The sequence below is a fragment of the Adiantum capillus-veneris genome, chromosome 9 (assembly GCF_014529385.1).
Source record: "Adiantum capillus-veneris isolate H3 chromosome 9, ASM1452938v2, whole genome shotgun sequence".
Taxonomy (NCBI): domain Eukaryota; kingdom Viridiplantae; phylum Streptophyta; class Polypodiopsida; order Polypodiales; family Pteridaceae; genus Adiantum; species Adiantum capillus-veneris.
The window spans coordinates 137,321,923-137,345,402 of NC_140939.1; the positions used below are offsets into that span (position 1 = coordinate 137,321,923).

At 44.3% G+C, this 23,480-nt stretch overlaps 1 protein-coding gene across 7 annotated transcripts in view; it reads right to left on the minus strand.

Moving 5' to 3' along the window:
- The window catches only part of LOC147451237 (uncharacterized protein At4g15545-like), a 64,986-nt gene that overhangs the window by 32,264 nt on the left and 9,242 nt on the right, over window positions 1-23,480 (minus strand). For 3 of the 7 annotated variants that reach the window (XM_086520197.1, XM_086520203.1, XM_086520202.1), the window contains exons 2-4: window positions 21,477-21,545; window positions 19,976-20,035; window positions 11,096-11,162 (exon numbers count right to left, since the gene is read on the minus strand). In XM_086520197.1, the coding sequence (XP_086376323.1) occupies window positions 11,096-11,162; window positions 19,976-20,035; window positions 21,477-21,545 (196 nt within the window). The remainder of the gene's footprint in view (window positions 1-11,095; window positions 11,163-19,975; window positions 20,036-21,476; window positions 21,546-23,480) is intronic. The other 4 variants (XM_086520198.1, XM_086520201.1, XM_086520200.1 and 1 more) reach the window with 4 other exon arrangements.

Below are 23,480 nucleotides of genomic sequence, written 5' to 3' on the forward strand. Positions count from 1 at the left end.
CTTTGTTCTTGCTTCTTCAAAGCCCAATGCTACCTAATTCTTTAAAATATCCAAGGTCTACGATGCTCGTTGCTGTTGTTGCACCATCACCCTCATCCCATCCTCACACTGCCTCTCCCATCCCCCCTTGCCCTTGCGCCGCTGCCCCCCCCCCCCCCCCCCCTTTTTCTGTTGTCGTCTTCGACTTGCCTTCTTCGCCGTCGACCCATCCTCCTCCTCTTCCACAGCAGCAAACACTGCTGGAGGCTCCTGCTCCACCTCAGAAGGACTCAGACGAAGCCTCCTCGCCCACCACTGCAAAGCCCACCATCTAACTTGCTCTATTGCTGACAGAGAAAGTGAGCCTTGTAGCAAAGGTGGATCGCCTTCAGGCCACCTCTGTCATCTGCAAGATTATCAGCACAAGGACTACCAGAGGCAAGGTGCACCATCTCCTCTAGGCCCGCCTTCTCACGGAGGTGGGAAAGATCATCGCCATACAGCTCCTGGGACGTGGTTACTACAAGATCAAGTTTGAGACTCCCAAGATGGCTTCCAAGGTCATTTCGATGAGCCCGCCGGCCATTCAAGCAGCTAGGGCTTGTTTTCAACAGTGGCACCATGATTCAACCCAACTTCTGTTCTTGTCAAGGAAGCAGATTTTCCCTTTTCAGTCTGCTTTCCTGGCCTGAGGAGAATTGGGATAGTCTTGGAGACCCCTCCCACAACGGTAGCTTCAGTTGTTGCCAAGGCAGCAGGTATACCTATAGTACACATTTTGGTTCGCCACACATTTTTGTACAAGCAGGACAAGTGGGTTTCAGAAGAGGTTTCTCTACTCTTGATCATATCCTGACACTCAAAGCCATTATTGAGGGGAGCTCACGTGGGAGACGACTCTATTGTTGCTTTATGGACTTCCGCAAAGCTTTCGATACAGTGCCGATGCGCAGACTGCAGGAGATGGGGGTACCTAAAGAGTTGATTTGGGGGATCAATGCTCTATACAAGTCAGTAGTGGGACATGTTCCACTCCAGAGGGAATTTCTGATTTGGTTCACTCCACTATTGGGGCGAAACAGGGTTGCCCGCTATCTCCTACACTATTTGGCATGTAAGTGGATGAGATTGCTGACTACATTGAGAGGGATGGTGATAGAGGAGCATAGTTGGCAGAAACATGGATCCCACTATTGTTATATGCTGATGATATCGTGTTGATTTCTGACTTCCCGGAGGGAATGCAACGTCATTTAGATGTTTTGTACACATTTGCCCACGATAGTGGATTGTCTGTTAACCTTGGAAAATCAAGGTTAAAGGGGGCCAGGAGGTCAGCACCCACTTTTACATATGGCCAGGAGAAGGTGGAGTATACAGATGCATACACGTATCTTGGGGTAGTCTTCAGTGAACCGGTGTTTTCATTGAGGAGAGCAACAGAGACTAGATTGACGAGAGCTTATGCAGCCTTGGGAGGATTGGAGAAGATGTGTTCATAGGTTCAGTTTCAAGAACCTCAAACAAAGCTGTGGATTTTTGACACTCTAGTGGCTTCAGCTATGCTTTATGGGGCTCAGATTTGGGGACCCTCAGTAGACTATCATGGAAATTCTGGTAGCACTGATGGATGGAGATCTATGGAGAGGCCTCTAGTCTCTATGATCTCTCGGTTGATTCGGGCTAAGGCCTCAATGCCACATGAGATTATTCGAGCCGAGCTGCCCCCCCTGGCAGTTGAGGCCCTTACTAGATCAGTTTCCTTCATGCATCATTTATGGGACCTCCCTAGAGATAGATATGCTCCGCTAGCCCTTAAGTCATCCCGACAGCTAGCGCTATAGGGGGACACAGCATGCTGGTATAGGTAGATGACATCATGGTTTCAGTTACATAGCTTCAGCATGGATAGACTGCCCCCATTTCAGTACTCCTTGAATGCACTCTCCCTTTCTCTTACACGGACAGAGATCACTGGAGTTATACGTTGGGATTTGATTCAGCTAGATACGAGAAGCACATGGATACAGCCGGTACAAGAGTTGGACACAAAGATGACTTTCTATAGAGAGCATCTTCTCTAGCTAGCAAAAGATGGATATGTGATCACACCGGCCTATATGGACACTCATTTATCCTATGGGATACGATTTGCTATTGGTCAAATGCGCACATCAGCGCATCAGCTAGAGATTGAGACTGGCAAATTTAGGAGAGTACTAGCAGAAGCGAGGATATGCCAATTGTATCAAATAGAGCCAAAGACAGAGTTACATCACATTTGTCATTGTCCGGTATACTATGAGATACAAGGCCGCTTTTACTGTCTGTTCAGAGAGGGCTTTGAATCGTTGGCTAGAGTCATGAGATATAAGGATCAGAGATGCCTCGGGTTGTTTTTGCTAGAGCTACGTAGACACAGGGAGAGTCACTTGAGGAGACCAGGCAGTGGGAGACATTTACAGAGGGAGATCACTGACTTCTTTAGAGCAGGGACTCAGCGCTTGATGAACATGCACAGCAGACTTCAGAGCCCACTTATATCAAAGATATACTAGTGGACAGAGCCACTGAGCTCGGGAGAGCTAGGTGCCCACGTCTACGAGGGCGACCACGACACGGAGGCTTCACCATAGGATGAGGACTATTCTAGCACAATAAGGGAGACGCCCAGTACGACTATTTACAGAGGCGGACATTGACGAAGCTCTTCAACGACCGATGCAATACTTTCTCGTACAATGCCCAATGCCGAGCATCCTCGAGCATGACTTTGATGATGATGATTTTAGTTTTTTAGTTTTAGTCTTTAGTCTTTCACTTTACTTCATCTTATTTTTGTACCTAGACATTGGATTAGATCCACAAGGATTGTATCAGTTTGGTCTCATAGGTCATTTTGGCCTTTTGAAGACGTTTAATATAACATTTCATTTCATTTCATTTCTCCGGAAAGTAGTCCGTCTGCCTAGGGCAAGTGGTGGATGGATCCGCCACAGCGTTGAGTATTTGGGATTCCCAAACCAGTGCTTCATATGCAGACAGACTGAGCCTCCCAAGGCTGGCCAAACACAGCAGATAGAGACCCAGCGTGCATAAGATGGCACTTTTTCAGAGATGGATGGCCAGTCAGCCGATGGCTGGCATCAAGTACGTGGTCGTCGCCATCAGGGACAGGTGCACCATACACGCCTCCCTAGTGGCTGACCTACGACAGACAAGCAACATTGGGTCCCTACAAGGAGCCGTTTTGACCCTCTACAACAGGATATGCCTGAGGAGTCTCCTTCCACCTCAGCCTCACTCCCATGGCGCCACCAACACACCACACTCCCCCCCCCCCCCACGCCTGCGGACTCACCCACTCCGCCTCTGCCTCCACTTCCCCCTCCCCCACCCTCCTCTCCCGCCCTCCGATCTCCGCCACTAGCCCCTCAGCCTTGCCTCCTTACCCATCGCATACCCCACCACTAGTTCAGGGGAGAAGGCACTCCTCGGCAGCACCAAGATCTCTTGGCAGTGCTTTTTCCACGAGCCGAATGGCTCGGGAGGGACAACCCTTCTTGAGGATGCCACTTTTGGTGCAGGCTTCTCCTTTTGCAACAATCCCTCGCGGGTGACAAGCTGTGACATATGCTGACGATGGGACTTCTTCGACTACGGCTTTATGCGCTTTCTTGGCAACCCATCTCTTGACCTCGAGGCAACTTGTTTCGGGCAGCCAGAAGTGTAGAGGCCTTGGACATTGCAGTTGGTTTGTGTGGCAGGGATCATAGAGAGTGGACTATGCATACACTGCTAATTTGGCTCCACGTCCAAGCTCTTGAGTTCTCTCATCACACAGGGGACTTGGGAGTGACAAACTTGATATAGACCCTATGGCCACTAGCCAAGTTCTCTATGACACCGCCTGATGCAACATGTTTTAGACACATTGTGGTATACTTTTTTGTTGACACCCAAAGTGTGCCTTTCTATGTATATGTACATGAGGATACCTGAACAAAGGATGTAGCCCTTTGCACTGCACACTCATCTTGGGCATGGGATGGATAGTCCCTTCAGGCACACCTATCTTGGGGTCATTCGGATGCAGATTACTCCCTATCCAAGCCGATCTCGAAGATAGCGAGGTTGGCTGTTGCGGCAACATCGGTTTTCTCTCACTGACCCCATGATAATTGTGTCATGGAATGTGCCGAGGCTTGGTGAACACACTTTTTAGGCCAGAGGGATTGACTGAGACGAGAACTTCAGAGATGCCTTGTGGGTGGCATGATTAGATATTGTTTTGGACAACAAGTCTGGACACACCCAAGGACCCTCCTGCTAGAGCGGCGACTAGCCTTGTGGAGCTTAGTCGTTTCTTCCTCGAGGAGTCAGCAACCCGCTTGGCTACAGCCTGAGAGGATGAGAAACGGCTCTGATAGGGCATTGCTTCCTTACATCGGATGCACGAGCATCACCCAGCCCTCAGATGGAGGAGCACATGCAGCAGGCTTGGCAAGAGCTGAGTACCAATGAGGAGCGTGCCACGAGTTTGCCTTCCATCATCAGGCATCTCAGTGGACTCAGGTGGGAGACAAAGTTACTGGTGAGTTCTTTGAGATAGTGGGGGCAAGGGGAGGTGAACCTGGTAGGTACTTCAATCCACATTATGCTTTATACTGGTGATATTATTTCGGTCTTTTGAGTCGTAGGATGGCCTACAACAGCACCTTCAGGCCTTGGAAGAGTTCCCTTTGCCTCTCGGCCTCACAATTAACTCTCGATAGGTCAAGAGTAGAGCTTTCTCACACTAGCAGGCAGTCATGTTGACGTTGTTGATTCATATGTATATTTGGGAGTCACCTCAATGGCACCACAGGAAGATTCTCCATGACGAGTGCAGCTAGAATAAATCTTACTAGAGGGTATGCAGCTTTGGTAATGTTAAGAGCCCGATGTCACCAGCCACACTCTCAGGAGCCTTCCAAGAAGGGGTGGCTTTCGACACACATGAACTCGTAGCCTCGCGGTGGACATAGGTAGAGATTCCCAGGGTTATGATGCTGTCACGTATCATCTGCAGAAAACCCTCAGTTCCACATGATATTATTAGAGCAGACCTGGCTGTGCCACCCATGTTAGGTGGAGGGATTTTTTTTCTGTTTTTGCAAGAAAAAGATCCTTCCATTAGTTAAGAACGCTGCCCATGGGCTACAACCTGCCCCTGCTAGGGAGGGGCACATCAAAATGTGGGGAGACTCTCCCAATGAAAAGGTTAGATATGTACAAAGATGGCTAAATCGGGACATGGGAGGAGGAACAACCACATTGATGGGCGGTACTTCCATTTAGGCACTCCATGAACCATGGTGAAGAAGGGCCCTGGTCGCCAAAGTCGCAGGAAGGCCTCGCGGTGCTCTCACATGCGCTCGGAGCTGCCCTGAAGTCTCTCAAACTGTTCCTTGAGTGTATGGATCAGCTCCAGCCAAATGTCATGTACAGTCTTCGCAGGTGGGACAGGTCGAGCCCGAAGATGCGGAAGCATTGGGCTCTCCAAATGAACCACAATGTCGCGCTGCAAATGAGCTCCCAACAACTCTCTCTATCTCTGCTCCACTCCTGAGGTACAAACACTATGACAAGCTGGAGTGTAGGCCAGCCCTCTTGTATCACAATCATCCTGCTGACTAAAGCCATCCATCTCAAAACAAAGTGCTAGGCCTATGAGAGTGGACCAAGCTACAGCACCCCAGGTGTATTGGCTGGCTGTAGCAAGTGTAGGCATCAGCCGAAGAATTTGAAGCCAAACCTGTTGTGCCATGGGGCAGTCCCACAGACAATGGTGTTGGGTCTTAAGTGGATGGTCATAGGCGGCGCATACCCCAGAGTGTGTTATAGGCTTGGACACTCCTAGCTAGAAATCAATAGCAACACATGAATAGAAACTACAAAATCACTGAACTTGACGAGAAAGAGAGAGAGAGAGAGAGAAGGAGAGTCGACACAGCACGGCACGGCGGAGTTTTGTGCCTGGATGCTTTGGCCCCAAAGATTGGCGCCCTTTCCGGTATTTCTTTATTATTATGCTTGCAAAATACAACTCCCCGAGGGTCCAACTCTCTCCAAAACTCTGTGTCCAAACACTCTTAGAGAGTGACCCTAGGGACACTTTTAAATAGTACAAGGGATGCCCAAAAGCATCAGATCCCAAAAGCACTTATCCCCCAAAAGCTCTGGTCCCCAAAAGCCACGCATAGAAACTCCAAAACTCTGCCAGCGTGAACTGCGGAAATCTGTACAAGTTGCCACACCGCATTGTCAGCGCAAAACATGGGCTTTCCGTACAGCCATGCCACGTCAGCAGTCCGTACGGCCCTGCCACATCAGCATTCGATGCGATTTACGGTACTCTCCTCCAAAGATCAAGCTATTTTGGATTTTAGGCCCCTCGGCCGATGCTTCACAAGTTCTTTAAGTTATTGGGTTGAGTTTCTCTTGTCCAGTCGGCCATTCCTTTCTAATTGGGCACACCACGTCATCACTTGACATTCCCCCTTCTTGAAAGAATTGTAATCGCCTCCATTATGCCTGCAAAAACAGCCAAAGGACAGAAACTTTATTCAATAGACACTGACTCTATGTACTCATGCACCAGACTCCACCAATCCAGCACTTATACAAAGACATCAGTCATTGATCAATCTCATTTCTACTAGGGTCTCACAGACCCTGTTACCATTTAGCGATCACTCCACACCACGCTGATCTTTTCACAAATGTCCTGATCTACAAAATCTTGTTACTATCAAATTTGCATCCTTTCTTGTCACATTTCCGTCAAGCAAACAATGTCTATGACCATCCCCACAAGACAGTACATCCCCATAGCATGTAGTTCACAAAATCACACACTTAGTTCACACTGAACACCATGTTTCAATCATTCAATCTAGCCATCTCATTTCGCCTAGAACTCTTGATGCACCTAGATCACTGTGCAGCCATCTCATCGTTCTAGAACTCTTGATGCACTTACACCAGTATCCCGTCATCTCATCTAGATAAACGTCTTGATGCACTAGAATCTCATAGAGATTTCATTTAGATTTTATTCAAATTTCATTCACTTAGCCATCACATCCAGATCTCGTTGATCTCTAACAGATGTCTAGATGCACTGAGTTCATTTATAAAACAAAATGTTGCAAACATTTCATCTTTCTCTACATGTCTCTAACAATACACACATGAAAGAGCACATTTTTTAATTCAATTAAGAAAATTTCCAATTCAGTGTACATCTGTTCATAAAGTCATTCCGTAAAATACTGGCATCCCATCAGTATCCCTAAAATCTCAAAGAAAAATTAGTGATTTTATTAAATCTAGGCAATCTGTCACAAAGGAGTGGAGTGGCTCCCCTCTTGTGCAGTCCGCACCGCACCAGATTCAACCTACTGATTTATCAGTAACTTTTAGCATAGACAATGCTAATAACCCAAAAGCTTCAAGGTATAGCTCTCTCCGAAGAGAATTTGCGATATTCTCCTCCATCAACTTTGCATCTAGGGCCAAAAAGTACCCTTGACCAAATTATCCGATGGACCTAGCTTACCTTTTTGTTCTTTTCTTGTGCCCTGTGACCTATTGGTAGCTGTGCTGGCCTCCCTTGTCCTTGGCACCTGAATTAGGATCTTTGGAATACTCTCATCTACCAGTTAATTCCCTTTATGTTCTTTTCTTGTGCCCTAGGACCTGGTGGTAGCCTCACTTGCCTCCCCTATCCGCTAACACTTAATCTGTATCGTCTAAATTCTTTGAGGAACCTTCGGTTGATTTCCCTGCTTCGCCGCAACCCTCAGATGGGCTATCATCTAATTCCTTTGCTTCTCCGGAATCCTTTGATGAACTTGCATTAGGTTCCCTAGGTTCGTCGGAACCCTCAGATGCAATATCATCTGATTCCCTTTCTTCTCTGGAAGCCCTTCTCTGGAATCCTCTAATGAACTTTCATCCGGTTCCTTCTCGTCATTGGAAGACTCTTGCCCTGTTGAGGTGGACACTAACCTATCCGTAGGATAAGTCAATGAGCTAGCATGCATTCCAAAACCTTACTTGGCATGTTCCATAAGTCTTTGAATAGAGACACACTACTAAAACAATTAATAATGTCGAATCTCTTTTGGCAAACCACAGCAAACCGCTTAGTCCGATCCCTCAAACTGATCCTCCGAAATGAGGATACTTGCAAAAAGGTATCCCAAAACCTCTCATAGTAGTCATCTGTTGTCTTTTTCTTAGTCATTCTTACATAATGCCAAGCCATGAGGACATCTTTATATTCTTATGATATCCAAGTTGACGTGAAAATTTTCTTGAATTTTACCCACATCGTAGGTGCTTCTCTGCGTAACAACAAAGTAGACCACCATGTCTGTGTATTTCCTTTCAAGTAAGATGCCGCCCTTCGCAACTTGGAGCATTCCAAGAAACGACCTCCTGAGAAGGCGACGCCAAATTGCTGTATAAACTCAAAGGCTCGATAAGCGTCCTCACAGCATGAAAACGTGTCAAACCTGACGGCTGACCCCCTTCCTTGAACTCCTTGGTCTTCTTGCTCATCCGTTCAATCTCAGAAGAGGACGAGCTCTCCTCCTCTGAACTACTAGATGGCCTCCCATGCCTCCTAGACTTTTTCAGAATTCTGCTTTTCTTGCCTTTCTTGCTTTTTCTCTGCTTTTTCCACCTTTTCTCATCCTCATTGGAGCTAGAGGACAACAAACAGTCAGAGACGAAGAAAGACCTTGGTAATCCTCGAAACGAACATGCTTCTTGGATCTATTTGCCACCTTCAAAGTCTACTTTCGGCCCAGATAACCGGAGAAATCTTCCAATTCTATCTTCTTTCGAAGGTGCTTCAAGCCTTTCATTAACTGGTTTATCTTCTTTTCAAAAACTATGTCCAGCTCTTTCTGAGTACAATTTCCACTTTTCTGCCCTCGGCTTTTCTTTCAGCTTCCTTCCCGACTTGGAAGAAGAATCAATGGCCGCTCGCCATCTTGAGTGAATCTCATCCATCAAGTAATTCTTCAAATGCTTCACATATTTCGGGTTCTAGGAATACTTCATCAATCTTTTTGCACACGTATCAACCTGCAGTTGACGTCTGTACTCTACTCTAGCAAAGTTCCCTGCCGAATATTTGTCTAAATCTTCGTTGTTTTCTTCAGTTCCCGCGCCAGGTTTCAACTTTTCTTCACCACCCCGCAGAGAGGTGTTGTCTCTATCAGATTCTCCGTAAGAACCCATGTGTGCTGCAGAAGGGATCGAATCCTCCGTAGAAGGAGAATCTTTCTGAGCTCTGATAACACTATTAGAGGCTTGGACACTCCAAGCAAGAAATCAATAGCAACAAATGAACAGAAACTGCAAAATCACTGAGCTGACGAGAAAGAGAGAGAAGAGAGTCGACACGACACGACGGAGTTCTGCGCCCAAGATGCACTGGCCCCAAAGACTGGCGCCCATTCCGGTTTTTCTTTATTATTATGCTCGCAAAGTACAACTCTATAACAAATTGTTGAAGTGTCAAAGCCTAAAGAATGGAGCCAACTTGCAGATGTCGACCGAGGGGCCTAAACCCTAAGAAGAACAAGTAACAGAAGAAGTCCTACCAACTTATGGGAATCCCGTTCCATGGGGCCCCAAGTGACATAAAGGAAGAAAATAAAGCAAGATCCGGACACACGCCAAAAACTGATGACGTGGCAGATTTTCGAAAATTGCGCTGGGATGATGACGGCAAGCTGTATGGATTTCCACGTTTTGCGCTGGCTAATGACGTGGCAGGCTGTACGGATTTCCGTAAATTACGCTGACAGCTTTTGGCATTGCTTTTTGGACCAGAAGCTTTTGAGTTTTAAAATCTTTTTACTATAACTGCTTTTCAGGCCAAGGGCCTTTAAATATGAGGCTAGGGCTCATTCTCTGGCATGCTTCCTGGAGAAGGTGCAGAGTCTTGAATACCGGCTTGTACTGTGTTGATGCAATATAAAGAAATACCGAAAGGGGCGCCAAGGTTTGGGGCCAATACTCTCTGGGGTGGAATTCTGCCACTCCGTGTCGCGTGTCATCTCTCTCTTTAAGTTCAGTTGTTATTGAAGTGCCAAAAGTCTGTTCAGTCTGCTCTTTTCTATTGGCACGTGGTGCCTGTCTTGTGACAAACTCCCCGAGGGTCCAACTCTCTCCGAGACTCTGCGTCGAGACGCTCTTAAAGAGTGACCCTAGGGACACTTATAAGCAGTTGAAGGGATGCCCAAAAGCATCAGATCCCAAAGGCACTTATCCCCCAAAAGCTCTCGTCCCCAAAAGCCACACGTAGAAACTGTAAAAATCTACGAGTGTGAATTGCAAAACTCCATACAGCCTACCATGTGGCACTGCCAACGCAAAGCGCGAGTTTTCGTACAATCATGCCACATCAGCAGTCCGTACTGCCCTACAACATCAACATTCAGCGCGATCTACGAGACTCTCCGCCAGAGATCAAGCTTTTTTTGTTTTTAGGGTTTTAGGCCCCTCGACCGGTGCTTCACAAGTTCTTTAAGTTACTGCGTTAAGTTTCTCTTGTTCACTCGGCCATTTCTTTCGAGTTGGGCACGCCACATCATCACTTTTTGACAGAATGGCCACTATGCACCAACTCCCAACTGAAGTAGCTCGGTGGGCAACTAGCCACTGGAACACGGTGACTCTCCTCGGTTGTCTGCTGTCCCAGCAGCGCCCCCAAAAATCTGCCAAGAACTCGGTCGTGAGACCCTCCCCCTGCCAATGATCCGCTACAGCAAGACGAGCCTCTACTCAGCTGTTTGGACTAGCTTCATAGAAATAGACCAGAAAATCATACTAATTAGGACAAGACGTTTCTATCTTTCCTTTCATTTAAGATCTATGAGCTTTTTTAAATTTTTTGTTTGGGTTGGAACCAAGAAAACATGACCTTGAGGCAACAAAACTAAGATTCCTGGTGTCAACCACACCAAAACATAGATTGTACTGGAAGTCAAAGCATGCAAACTGCCATAATCAAGACTTTTGGAAAAGAAACAAAAACCAGCTAGAGATGCACCTTTTATCAATGAGGATGAATCCCTAAAGGTAGGTTGTGATGAGGCCTCCACATCCTCCATTTGCTGCTGCCATAACAGAGAAAATATTGAACTTTTAATATTAAATCATTATTCTCCACATAGTTAACACTTCAAAATCCAGTCCAAAGCTCCAAATCATTACAAGAATTGATATAAGATGGCTTCAAGACATCAACTGCTATCAAGAGTGCACTTTGTTCCAAGAAAGAACCAAGGACATACAAAAACTAGCTAAGGAGATAAGGGTGATACAATTTACATGGAATCTTAAGATAATTTATGAGATCTAAAGCTTATGGTAAGTTGTTGTGTCCTTATTACATAATCTGCTGGTGGCTTTTGCTATGCACAGTTTTGGGTGTGCGTCCTCCACGGCATTAAGCTAACAAAAATAAGGCACGCAAGCACATATATATGCTATGCAATGCAACATCAGTGCAGAAGTTCCAATGGAAAGCAAAGTCTACTGTTCCTCACGGGACCTCAAAGTTCAAGACCCAACGGAACATAAGGTCTCTAAACACCTAGAAAGAGTGTCAATCCATGAGGTATTTATCATTTTATTTTCCTCAATGTAAGCATAAGATTCGGACCATTAATACCATTGAAGAGGCCAAAAGGTGACACTTTTAAACAATTGTCCGCAACTAAAAAGCATCCAAAGTTTCATGAAGCAAGTGTAGGGTATCTTCATCAACCCACTTTGCATGGATGGGAAGATAGTTCTTGAACTTAACAAGATACCACCTCACAATCTTTCCATCCTTATGAAAAACAATTTGTTGAGGTTGCAAAATCTCTTCCAACTCATCAACTTCTAGTGGATCTTCGTTGACTGGATTTGTGGGTTCCGGTCCAGCATACTTGCGAAGAAGACTTACATGAAATACAGTATGTACTCACCAATGACTAGGTAAAGCAAGTATAAAGCCACTTCATTGATCCTTTCAATCACATGAAAAGGATCATCATACCTAGTAGCAAGCTTAGCATACATTCCTTCTTTCTAAGAGCCTTTTCTTTTGCATTTAGACGTCAAATTCTCATCCTCGGGCGTCATTCTCAATCTAGTTTTCTGTAATTTCAGCAATGCCCATTCATCTTCTTTGATATCCATTCATCTTTTGTGCTTACCAGCAGCCTTCTTATGCTTTTCTTGTGACCTTGCAATGGTTGTCCTCACTTGAGAAAAAGCAATATCCAAGTCTCATACATATTCCTCAATTGCAAAGATTTCATCCCTAGTACAAAGAATAGGTGGCAAAATCACTTTGCCATACACAATTTCAAAAGAAGCCTTTCCTGTGGAATCATTAAAAGCATATTTCTCATCATCCGTCCATTTTAATGTAGCTTTCTTCTTTGTCAAGTCATGCAAAGGAGAAGCAATCCACGCAAAATGGCAAATGAATCTACAATAGTAAGGGCACAAACCGAGAAAGCTTCGTATATCATGTACACTTTAGAAGTCTAGCCAATCGCGGATTACATTAATTTTTGCACAATCCATTCGTATTCCATCTTTTGATATTATGTACCCAAGCTACCGTATCTCTGATAAGAAGAATTCACTGTTTTTTAGCATTGATAAACAATCGATGCTTGCGAAGCTCTTCAAACATAGTTTCTAAATCGACTCTATGATCATTCTCATTCTTTAAATACACAAGAATGCCTTTTCAAACAATACACTTGTAAACTTTCTATGCTCACAAAATAAGTGATCCACCATTCTATTGAAATTAGCTAGCGCATTAGTGAGACCAAAGAACATGACAAGATACTTAGAGACCAAAAGATATGAAAAACGCAGCTTTATGTACATTTTTAGGCGCCACTCGAACCTGTGATATCCACTCTTAAGGTCAATGCATTGAGCCACTCAATTTGTCAAGGATAACATCTATGTGTGGAAGTAGAAACCGATTCTAAACAGTGAACTTATTCAAAGCTCGATAATCCACACACATGCGATAGGATCCGTCCTTCTGTTGCACTAGAAGTATAGGTGAACATAAGGATGAAGAGTTACGTTGAACCAAACCCTTGTCAAGAAGCTCATTCACCTGTTTCAAGATCTCCTCTCTTTGTGAGGCACTCACACAATAGGTAATTGGTTTATTAGGAGGCAAGCTTCCTAGCACAAAATTAATGCAATGATCTTCTGGACGTATCGGTGGTAGCTCATTTGGTAATTCATCGGCAAAACAGTCCTCATATGCATGTAAAAATTTTAACTTTTCTTCACTAAGAGTAATTACTTGTGCAATACATTGGTATCTTCACACTCGTTTACAAAAATCACATAAGCAAACACACTCTTTTTCGTTACCTTTTTTACATCAGATACAAGAGGTGTAGTACCACCCTCTTCCACAGCATCTATTACATATTCACGACCTTTGTCCATAAAAGAGAACCTATTGGTCTTGTAAGCTTTCCATGGATCAATGCTTGTGTGCCATGGTTTACCAAGCAATACATCACAACCATTAAGAGGAGCAACAAGAAATTTTTCATGATTCAAATAGCCTTGAATATGTATGCATAGCTTTCCAAGGATCAGCATAGCTTGGCTCTCTTTTCCAGCAAAAGTTGCTTAAGCTTCAATGTGAGGACCTAGGTGTGCTACATCAATACCCAAAGTATCTGCCATTTCCATGGATATGAAATTTTCCGTTGCACAATCATCAAACATAAAGAGAGCGAGCTGATCCTTAAGTTGTCCCCAACCTTTGAATACAATTTTTGCTTTGTCTTCATGCAGTGTATCCCTTTGTCCATTCGGAATCATATGCACTTTAGACATTACAATCTTATTCTCATCATTCTTCATCTGTTTGGGACAATCTTTGACCATGTGCTCTTTGCACCACAAGTAAAGCACTTGCCTTCGCGCATATACTCCTTGTTCTGATCCGAAGTAAGCCCATAAGTTGCGGGTTTGAATGGACGCTTATTGGCTTCTTCTCAACTTTCGCACCTGATTTGGTGGAGGTTTGCTCCCTTCTAGACGGCTGTCCAGAATTATGCAGATTATAACCAGCCCTTTCTTTGTCTATGTCATCACCGAGGCAACAAGCTGAGGCAAAGTATCCTTAGGATGCAACTCCGTTCCCTTCTACTACATAGGAAGTAAGCCTCCAATGAATTTTTTTTTCTCCTCCACCTCAGAGATAGACAAAAACGGGGAGGCTTGTGGCAAAGCTTCACCAAACTACATATTAGAGGACCTTCACCCTCTAATTACCCAATTTTGTCCCATCTTTGAGTCATGGTTGCATTGCATTTGGTGATAGGAATTGAGCAAAGAAGCATTGTTTAAACACTTCCCAAGTCCTAATTGATTCAGGTGATAGCTTTATAGATATCCACCCATGTGCAATTATTCCTTTCAAAAATATGCATACATGATGAAGCACGTATGTTTCAGTGAAGACTTCATCGCCAAAAGCAATATCAAATTGAGAAACAAATGCCAACACTTTGCTTGCATCATACTCACCATATAATGCATCAAACTTTGCTTGCATCATACTCACCATATAATATCAAATTGAGAAACAAATGCCAACACTTTGCTTGCATCATACTCACCATATAATGCATCAAACTTCATGGATCTATTCCCGCCCTTGAAGTCTTTGGGCTCACCGCATGGGACATGTGACCATGATGAGCATGTGACCGAACATGCAGCCCATGACTTAACCAATGTGCATTAAGATTTTCATCAGAAAGTTGTGCAAGCAAGAAGCTAGCATGCAATAATAAGGCACACCTACACATATATATGCTATGTAATGTAGCATCAGTATGGATGGTCTCCGTTCATGACCTATGACTAGGGGGACGTTTTTGCGCAAGTACACAATGGTACCAGACCACGTAAAGCCCACACACAAAGAATTTCTGGGCATGTGCACATGTACCAACGGAAAGCAAAGTCCACCGTTCCATGCATGAACTCCAAGTTCAAGACCCAATGGAACATCAGATCTTAGAACACCTAGAAAGAGGTGTCAACACATAAGGCATTATCATTTTTATTTTTCTCAGTGTAAGCATAAGATTTGGACCACAATTACCATTGAAGGGGCCAAAAGGTGACACTTGGCAGCAGGACAGAGGGCCGAAGGGGCACAACTTGTAGAGCGTAGACAGTGGCAGCACAAAAAAGACTTGGTCACAGCTGAAAATCAAGTGCAGGAAGGGAAGAAGCAATAAGCAAAGAATAAAAGTATTTGTTTGTAAACCTATTGAGAATTACAAGAGTTGTCAAATTCTGCCACTAGCCGTCAGTATTAACAGACCAAAGCAGTAACTATCTCCACGACAACAACCATTTCCAATGCCTATGTAGGAAGAGGAGTTACCAAACCTACATTCTCTAAAACTCCTTTTCCAGTGGCAACTTTGATGGAGGCCTCACCCACGAATCCAAACATAGCTGCCCGTCCTAGCCATACGTCAAAGCTGTTACTCTTTCATTACTTACTTCACACAGTGCTACACCAAGTGGTTCTGTCTTGATGTCCAAGCCCGGCTTGGAGTTGCATGATACGGCTATGATGGGTGTATGGTGGGTGTAGTCGCACGAAAGCTATGGTAGGAGAGAGTGCGAGCGAGCAAAGAAACAACAAGAGAGAAATGAAATGAATATGAGACCGAAAAGTTACGACGCGGTGAATTTGATACAATGTCAGAGCCCTGAGTCTGTGTAGGATATGAGTTGGGGATGTGAGAGTAGTGAATGAGGGCTAATATAACACACTGTGGGTATGTGTGTGGTACAAGATGAGCAGGGTGTACAATCCGAGAGAGAGAGAGAAAGAAAGAAAGAAAGAAAGATTTTTAACGTCTATGTCAGGCCGAAATCGGCCTATGAGACAAATCAAATGTACATGGTATGTATGTCATCCGTCTATCGGAAAGACAAATGAAACAAAACTGATACAAAACTGAACTGAATGTAGGTAGTGGAGTATCTGAGGAGGGATGGAGCTCTATCTCTAGGGGGTATATGCATGTCTATATGCTCAAGGTAGTACAATCATGAGAATGCATCAAGCTATCTAGCTCCATCCTGTACTAATGGGGGGATGTAAGATGTGATACATGGGCGGGTCTGGTGCCAAGGCTACCCGGATGAAAGCTGTCGGGTCGGCCCTCATCTGAGCCATGAGAGAGAGAGAGAGAGAGAGAGAGAGAGAGAGAGAGAGAGAGAGAGAGAGAGAGAGAGAAATGAAATGAAATGTTATATTAACGTCTTCAAAAGGCCAAAATGACCTATGAGACCATAGCGTTACAATGCAGCGGATCTGATACAAAGTCAGAGAGAGAGAGAGAGAGAGAGAGAGAGAGAGAGAGAGAGAGAGAGAGAGAGAGAGAGAGAGACACTTGATCGACAAGAGAAAGCAATGCTATATTTAATTAATTGAAGCTTCTACATATACAGTATTGGACTAACTATACTAACCATCCCTTTTACATGCATGTACCAAACAACAAGGGAATGGTGTGTATCAGTTTGCTGATAGGGTAGCTTCCCACAAGTTAGACCACGATAGCAAGGGCTTGAAACCCAACCAAGTGCTCAGAGAAATTCCTCAGCATGATAGCAACACCACACCATGTGAGCTAAAGTCTCATGCTGTTGGCGGCATCAATGCAGGAAAAAATGAAACAATAGGCCGGCCTCCTAGAAGGGCACCGACAGAAAGCACACCCATTATACAATGCCAAAAGGAGACCTTAGTTTGAACTTCCAGCCCTGACTGCCATGCCTCGCAATCCAATACGGGGGAATGAGCAAGTGATATGTGTTGGATGCTGTAATTGCAGTAAACCAAATGAGGTGTAGCCTAACTCTTTCAGCCAACCAAAACACCAATCCCGCAAGACTCAAGCTGAGTCCTTCAAATCGTACACGCTTCTTTTGCTTTCTTACCGATGCAAAAGTCGATCGACGACCCAAATAACCAGGAAGTCGGTTCCTTTCTTCTGCTTTTTGTCGTGCTTTTTGGCTTTATTGTTTGCGTCCAAAAGCCGGTTGATCTGTGTCTGAACCACCTCTTCTAATTCTTGCTCTGTAAACATCCTCGGACATTTTGGATCCTTCGCAATGTTAATCATCATCTTTGTTGAGTCGTCAACCAATTGTCGACGTTCCATCTCTTCAATCTCAGCCTGAGTAGGCCAAGGTGGGCCGTACTCTTCATGAGAATCTTCTTCGTGATCTCCTCCCGCATTCCCAGATGCAGAAGAAGTCGGCTGATCTCTGTTGGAATCCACAAGTGTCGCGAGAAAAGGATCGGAATTCCCGGTAGAAGACAAATCGGCCGCGCTTTGATACCACTGTAACAAACTTGGACACCCCAAGTCAAGATTCTACCACGACACAGCAGAGATTCACTTCAAAACAGTTCACACTTCACAATTTAGTCGACACGGCCCGGCGTAGTTCCGTGCCTAGAGAGATTGGCCCCAAAGACTGGCGCCCCTTTCGGTATTTCTTTTTGTATTAATATGTGTTCAAAGTACAAGAGAGTGGGTAGGTGCTCACTCTCAGACTCTGCGTCCAGATGCTCTGAGAAGAGGAGAAACCTACAAAGAAGACAATGTACAAAGATGAGGCAAAAATCAAACCAAGATGGCATGCAACTACAATAGTCAAAAAACAAATCTAAAGCCTACAAACAAAACAAGAAATGTAATGTCTGGTAAAGAGACACCATCACTAACCAAAACGGGCATAGTGACACGGGCCGGACCCCTTGGATGCGGGATGGGCCGTCTGGGGATGAGGGTGGGCGGGATGCCAAAAAGGGGATGGCTTAACAGTTGTCCCATTGGGACACCGCAGGGACATGTCAAGAGGACGGAGACAGACCAGGGACAGGTGTGGGGGGACGCTTGACCAATGACCAGTTTTAAAAAACTGGCCATTGGAGGACATTTTGCCCAGCTTTGAACGTTTTCCCTTGGGGGTGCGCACACACACACACAAGCCTCAAGGCCTTATAGCATATGCTAGGCTTTGTATATATGAGCTCTTTCCCATGCTTAAGCCTTCAGCCTCCAAACTCCAAGCCAAAGCCAGAGCCTTATCCCCAAACCACCCCCCCACTCCACCCCCAAAACCCCCCCCATCTCCCCCTCCACCTGAGCCACAGCCTTTTGAGGACTTTATTGAGGAGGTCACAATTCAACTTCAACCTTTGCAGCCTCTTGCCTAGTCTCTTGACTCTTGCCACACTATTTGCTACTTGTATCTTTGCATTTTTCCGTTTTGCCTCAAGTGTACACTTCTCTTCCATTTTTATTTTTTTTTGGGATTGTACACTCGGGTTTGTTTATCATGTGGCGTCCCATTGTAGTCTTTTGCAAATATGACTATGTATTTCTTTTATTTTTGATGCAAATTTGTGCTCAACATTTTGTCTCTAAATGTAGATCAAGTGTATTCAAATTTCTTCCAGAAAATAATCATTTTCAAATTGTCGTTTTCCCCCGTCCCTAGGACAGCCTTTTGCCCCATCCCGCTCCCCTTGCCTATTCCCATTCCAGTCCTCCGTCCCATGTTTCTATGAAAACGGGTCTCTCGGAGTTGAAGGAACATAAGATCATTCCTGAAACTCCAAATGCACCATAAAGCCCAATAGCAAGTCTAAAGGACTGCTATGCACCCACAATACCTAGGAGATACCTGGTGAAAGGTTGAATTTGCAGGGTCTCAATTTTGCTAGGCACCTTCATTTAGATTTGCTCCTCCTCAAATGTAAAGAGGTCTCATAAAATCCAGCTCTATAGTTACTTTTTCTAATGTTTTTTTTAGCACCTGATAGAGACCCTTGCTTGAAGACAAAGAAAGCCTGGTGGCTCGGCTTGAGCTGTTGCCTGATGATGGTTGTATTACTAGAGTAAGAGCTGACAAGTTTGTGAGTGCATTAGCCGCAGATTTCATGGCATATGCAAGGGTGAAACTTTCAGCCCTTATACAATGAATGGTAGAAAATGCAAAACAGCCAACTTGATGATGCTGCTTATCAAACTGTTGATCAGATAATTGGGAGCTCCTCTTGAACCATGATAAACATGCACAGTCTCCTTGCTGCGTGGACTGTTGCATGATGATGCTTGTGTAGGTCCAGTCCTCTAAACGCTGTTGCCTTCAGCTATCTTTCGATGATAGAATTTACTGAACAAGAATTTGGAAGGTTGGTAATGACCACCCTTGCCTGCATACTGCAGGCAAACCTGGTTGTATTATGTGAAAGGATATTGCCAGCAGTTGAAAAGAGAAATAAACTTGGATTTCACCGGGAGACCTTTCTTTCCAATCTCTTTTCCATCTCTCACATGTATCCATGGTTGATCCTACCTTATGTATTTATTTCCATCGCCAGATCCCACCCTCATGATTTGACTCTTTGGTTGTGGGTTCCCACTAGAGAAGTCATGACCCATGAGCCAGTCTCTGTATGCATCATATTTGTTACCACAAATGTGATCAATTGGAACAAGGGCTGAACTTCCCCTCTCCATAAATTGTTAGTATTGTCATTAATGTTAACAATCTCCCTCCTGCATCATACTTGTTGCCACAAATTGTGATCAGTTGGAACAAGGGCGGGGCTGAACTTCCTTTGTCCATAAATTGTTGGTATTGTCATTAATGTTTACATCTACTTCTGAATTGAATATAGGACTTGGATGCACACAAAGCTCTTTGTTTATTACAGAAGCCAAGACTTCGGGCAGCATAACATCAACTGTTACAATAGTTGGTGAAAACCCAATAAGTAAAGGCCTGTGCCAGCGAACAAATGTAGCTTGCAGTTAAAAAAATAGCTTACAGCAACAGAGTCGTCATCTTCTTGCAATGATTGCAACAAATTTTTTTTGAACATCTCCAACTGCAGCAGCCATCACCAACAAATGACAAGAAAAAAAATTCATGTCAAGACCTCGACCTAGCATAAACTAGCACAATTACTTTCATAAGATCAGAAGATGTGGATATGGTCACCAGGAAAGCCTAACACACTTGGATGAAAGATCTAACAAATTGAACTTGAGAGAGAATTTTAATGGTACAGTGAAGATAAAAAAAAAGAAGGCATTTTAGAATTTAAAAGCTGCATATCATTGTTGAAGGCATTAAAGCAAAGAATGGACAGCCTGAGGTTCCATCTCTCAAACTTCAGCAATGCCAATAGGTGCAAGTGTTGTTTATACTGTATACTGATGTTCTTCAGGCAACAAAGTTTTTACTAAGGTCATTTGGACCACAAAGAAAATGGTTTTCATGGAATCCATTGAACCCACACCTTTTTACCATTTGACTGGCAAGCACCTTACAAGGTGTAAGGTGCCTCAAGCTTTGCAAATATACAATCTACCTTCATTACCCCAAAAAAAAAACCACATAAATTGCACATACCTATATCAAGGAGTCTTATCATCATTCACGCAAGTGGCAAGAAGGGTAAACAATGTAGCCCAGGCTCGGTGCTGACGAGTCTAGGATGGCCTACCTAGAGTTTATATAATGCTTGGAATAGTTTTAGTCTCCCCTAATGGACTAGCCTAGTAGACTTGGAGGACAAGGACCAGTGGACCAACTCACTGGTCCCAGTGACGAGCAGTTTGGCCTACCAAGAGTATAAATGACAACATTGGGCTCGTGTCAGATGGAGCTGAATTGCATACGACCAGTTTAGTCTACTCATTCTTCCACTGGATATTTTGTTCAATCCGCTCACTCCTTCCCTCCTCTGGAGGTATGGAGGTATATTTGCTACAACATGGATGCTTCTTTTCTCACTCTAGTCATGTCTTGTTCTAGATATTGAAGTCAAATGTACACAGTCTCACAGCACGCTTCCATGCACTTCTGAGCCTCGACACCCCCATTGTGTCTTCTTGGTCCCTAGTCTAGAGTTGAGTGTGCTGCCGGCCAGTCACTTGTAGATGATACGTTGTGAGTTTCTGGGTACAACTGAGCATTGAGTCCAATGTGGTTGTCTCTATAATCTCCCGTCCTTGTCTTTCAGTTGTTTTTCAGTTGTTCACTTGTTGCATCGTAGTTTCTTTGTGAGTGGCATTTCATGCACACTCTACGGAGAGGCACCCACAATAAAAAGCAGCTAGCACATCACCTTTTCCTTCTATGTTAAACCAATATCACATGCATAAAAAGTAGGGTAACTGAAAGACAAAGTGGGTCAAATACACTATTTCTATCACTGACATTCTTATATTTTAAACAAGTTCGCAAAGTTTCTCATCAATTCAACTACCATCTCAACTTTTTAGTGTGTGTATATCTCGATGAAGGTCATTCTTCAACAACACCTTTGAGACCTCACGCTTCATTTTTTGCACGGTTGATGCCAGCATATTCTTTTCATTAATTGCCCTCTCCTGCACCAGATGGAACAAAATAATATCAAAAGGACAATTTCTATTATGAATTTCTGTTGAAAGAACCTTGACTTCAGATACTAGGCATTAAGTCTCACTATCTGTAGGAAATGCAATATGTGACATGTAAATAACCTCATAAGACCACAACAGTTCAGAAGAAGCAGAGAATCTAACAACAAAGCAAAGAAAAAGAATTGAAACAACTAAATCTTTAGCTTAGGAACCAAACGTCAAAGAATTAAGATAGTTGTATGGGCTAGAGCTTCAAATGAAAGAAGCTAACGTGAGATTTCCATGGAAAAAGTGTCAATATGTAGCAAAAGCAAAGGAACAGATAGAATAAGAAGAGTAAGAAAGACATAGTAACCATAGTTACCCGGAATGGGAACGGGGAACGGGAACGGGAGGGTCTAGAACGGGACGGGAACGGGGAGGAGGAGGGGGGGCTGGAGGGGGAACAGGGTCGGAACGGTCGACTAAAGTAAGGCTTGAATTACCTCCATTCAGCTTAGTCCCAAATCAACTCCTAAACAACCCCAAATCTGCCTCGTCTAAGGAAAAGGACAAGGATTCTGATGGGAATGGTAGCCATAAAAAGAACTCTCTCAGTTCTTCTTCTCGATCTAATTCTCCATCTCAATCTCAATCTAAGGGCGATTATTTTAAGGACAAGGGTAAAGGAAAATTTGATAAACCTCAACTCACACCTGATGAAAAGATTGCTCAAGGAGTTTTAGGCGGTCAATTAAGTGAGGAAGAACAAGAATTGTATGCAAAGGAACATAGGTGTTTTCATTGTCACGTCGTCGGTCACATGAAAAGGGAATGTCCTAATGAAAGAATCTAACAAGAAAACCTCTACTGCGTCAACTTCTAATGCTACCTCTCAAGTGAATACTATGAGTGTGATAGAGCAAGAAGCTAAGCAAGAGAGGATGTTTGAAGAGGATGAACTCACAAAATGTTATGGACATGTGAATGGTCAAAGGGGCATTGTGTTCTTTGATTCTGGAAATTCTCAAGATGTCATAAGTGAATCTCTTGTGTAGCGTGCCTGTCTTCACACTTCGCCCATCCCCATCCTCCCGGTGCACGGGTTCTCTGAAGGCATGGACGCTTCGATTTTTCAAGAATGTGACGATGTCAAGTTGATTATTCAACAAACCCAACTTACTCGTCGTTTTGTAGTCTCTAAACTTGCAGGATGTGATATCATTTTGGGCATTAAGTGGTTTTGCATGTTCAAACCCATTATCGATTGGGAGAAGCTCACATTTCTCATCAAAGATAATGTGTCGCAACCCGTCCTCATTCAAGGTGAGAGCGGTATTCCCTCTCTCCCTCTCATCTCTCATGTCCAGGCAAACAGACAGCTACATCGAGCAGCCCAAGTGGCGGTCATCTATGTCAACCCCGTATCAAGGAACTTGGGTATTCCTGAGAGGTATAGTGAAGGTTTTGTTAAGGTCAATTCGGTGTTTTCCCAGGATCATCAATTCCTTGCACACCCTCCCCATCGACCTATGGACATTGCCTCTGACCAATTGCATGACGAGGAACATGTAGGTAAAAAAAATTCTCCATCGGATCAAGTGAAGCCAAAACCAGGTGATTTCTCATTTAGGAGGCTTCGCCCTCCCAAGGTACAGTCTTTTGGTTTACCAATTCTCTTTGTTCGTAAGAAATCGAACTCATTTCAATTTTGTGTGGATTTCAAGGCACTCAGGTCCAGGATGGTCAAATTCCGCAAGCCGAGACCTTACACGGCCGTTCTTTTGAAGCGTCCACAGGAGGCACAGCGTGTTTCCAAAGTGGACCCGTCGAGTTGCCGCCACAAGGGTGGACTTCCAAGGAGCAATCCAAAAGAAGAACCACTGGAGATCATTGTTCCAGTCAAAGTCACCAAGTCGAAGTGTTTTCGAATGCTTCCAT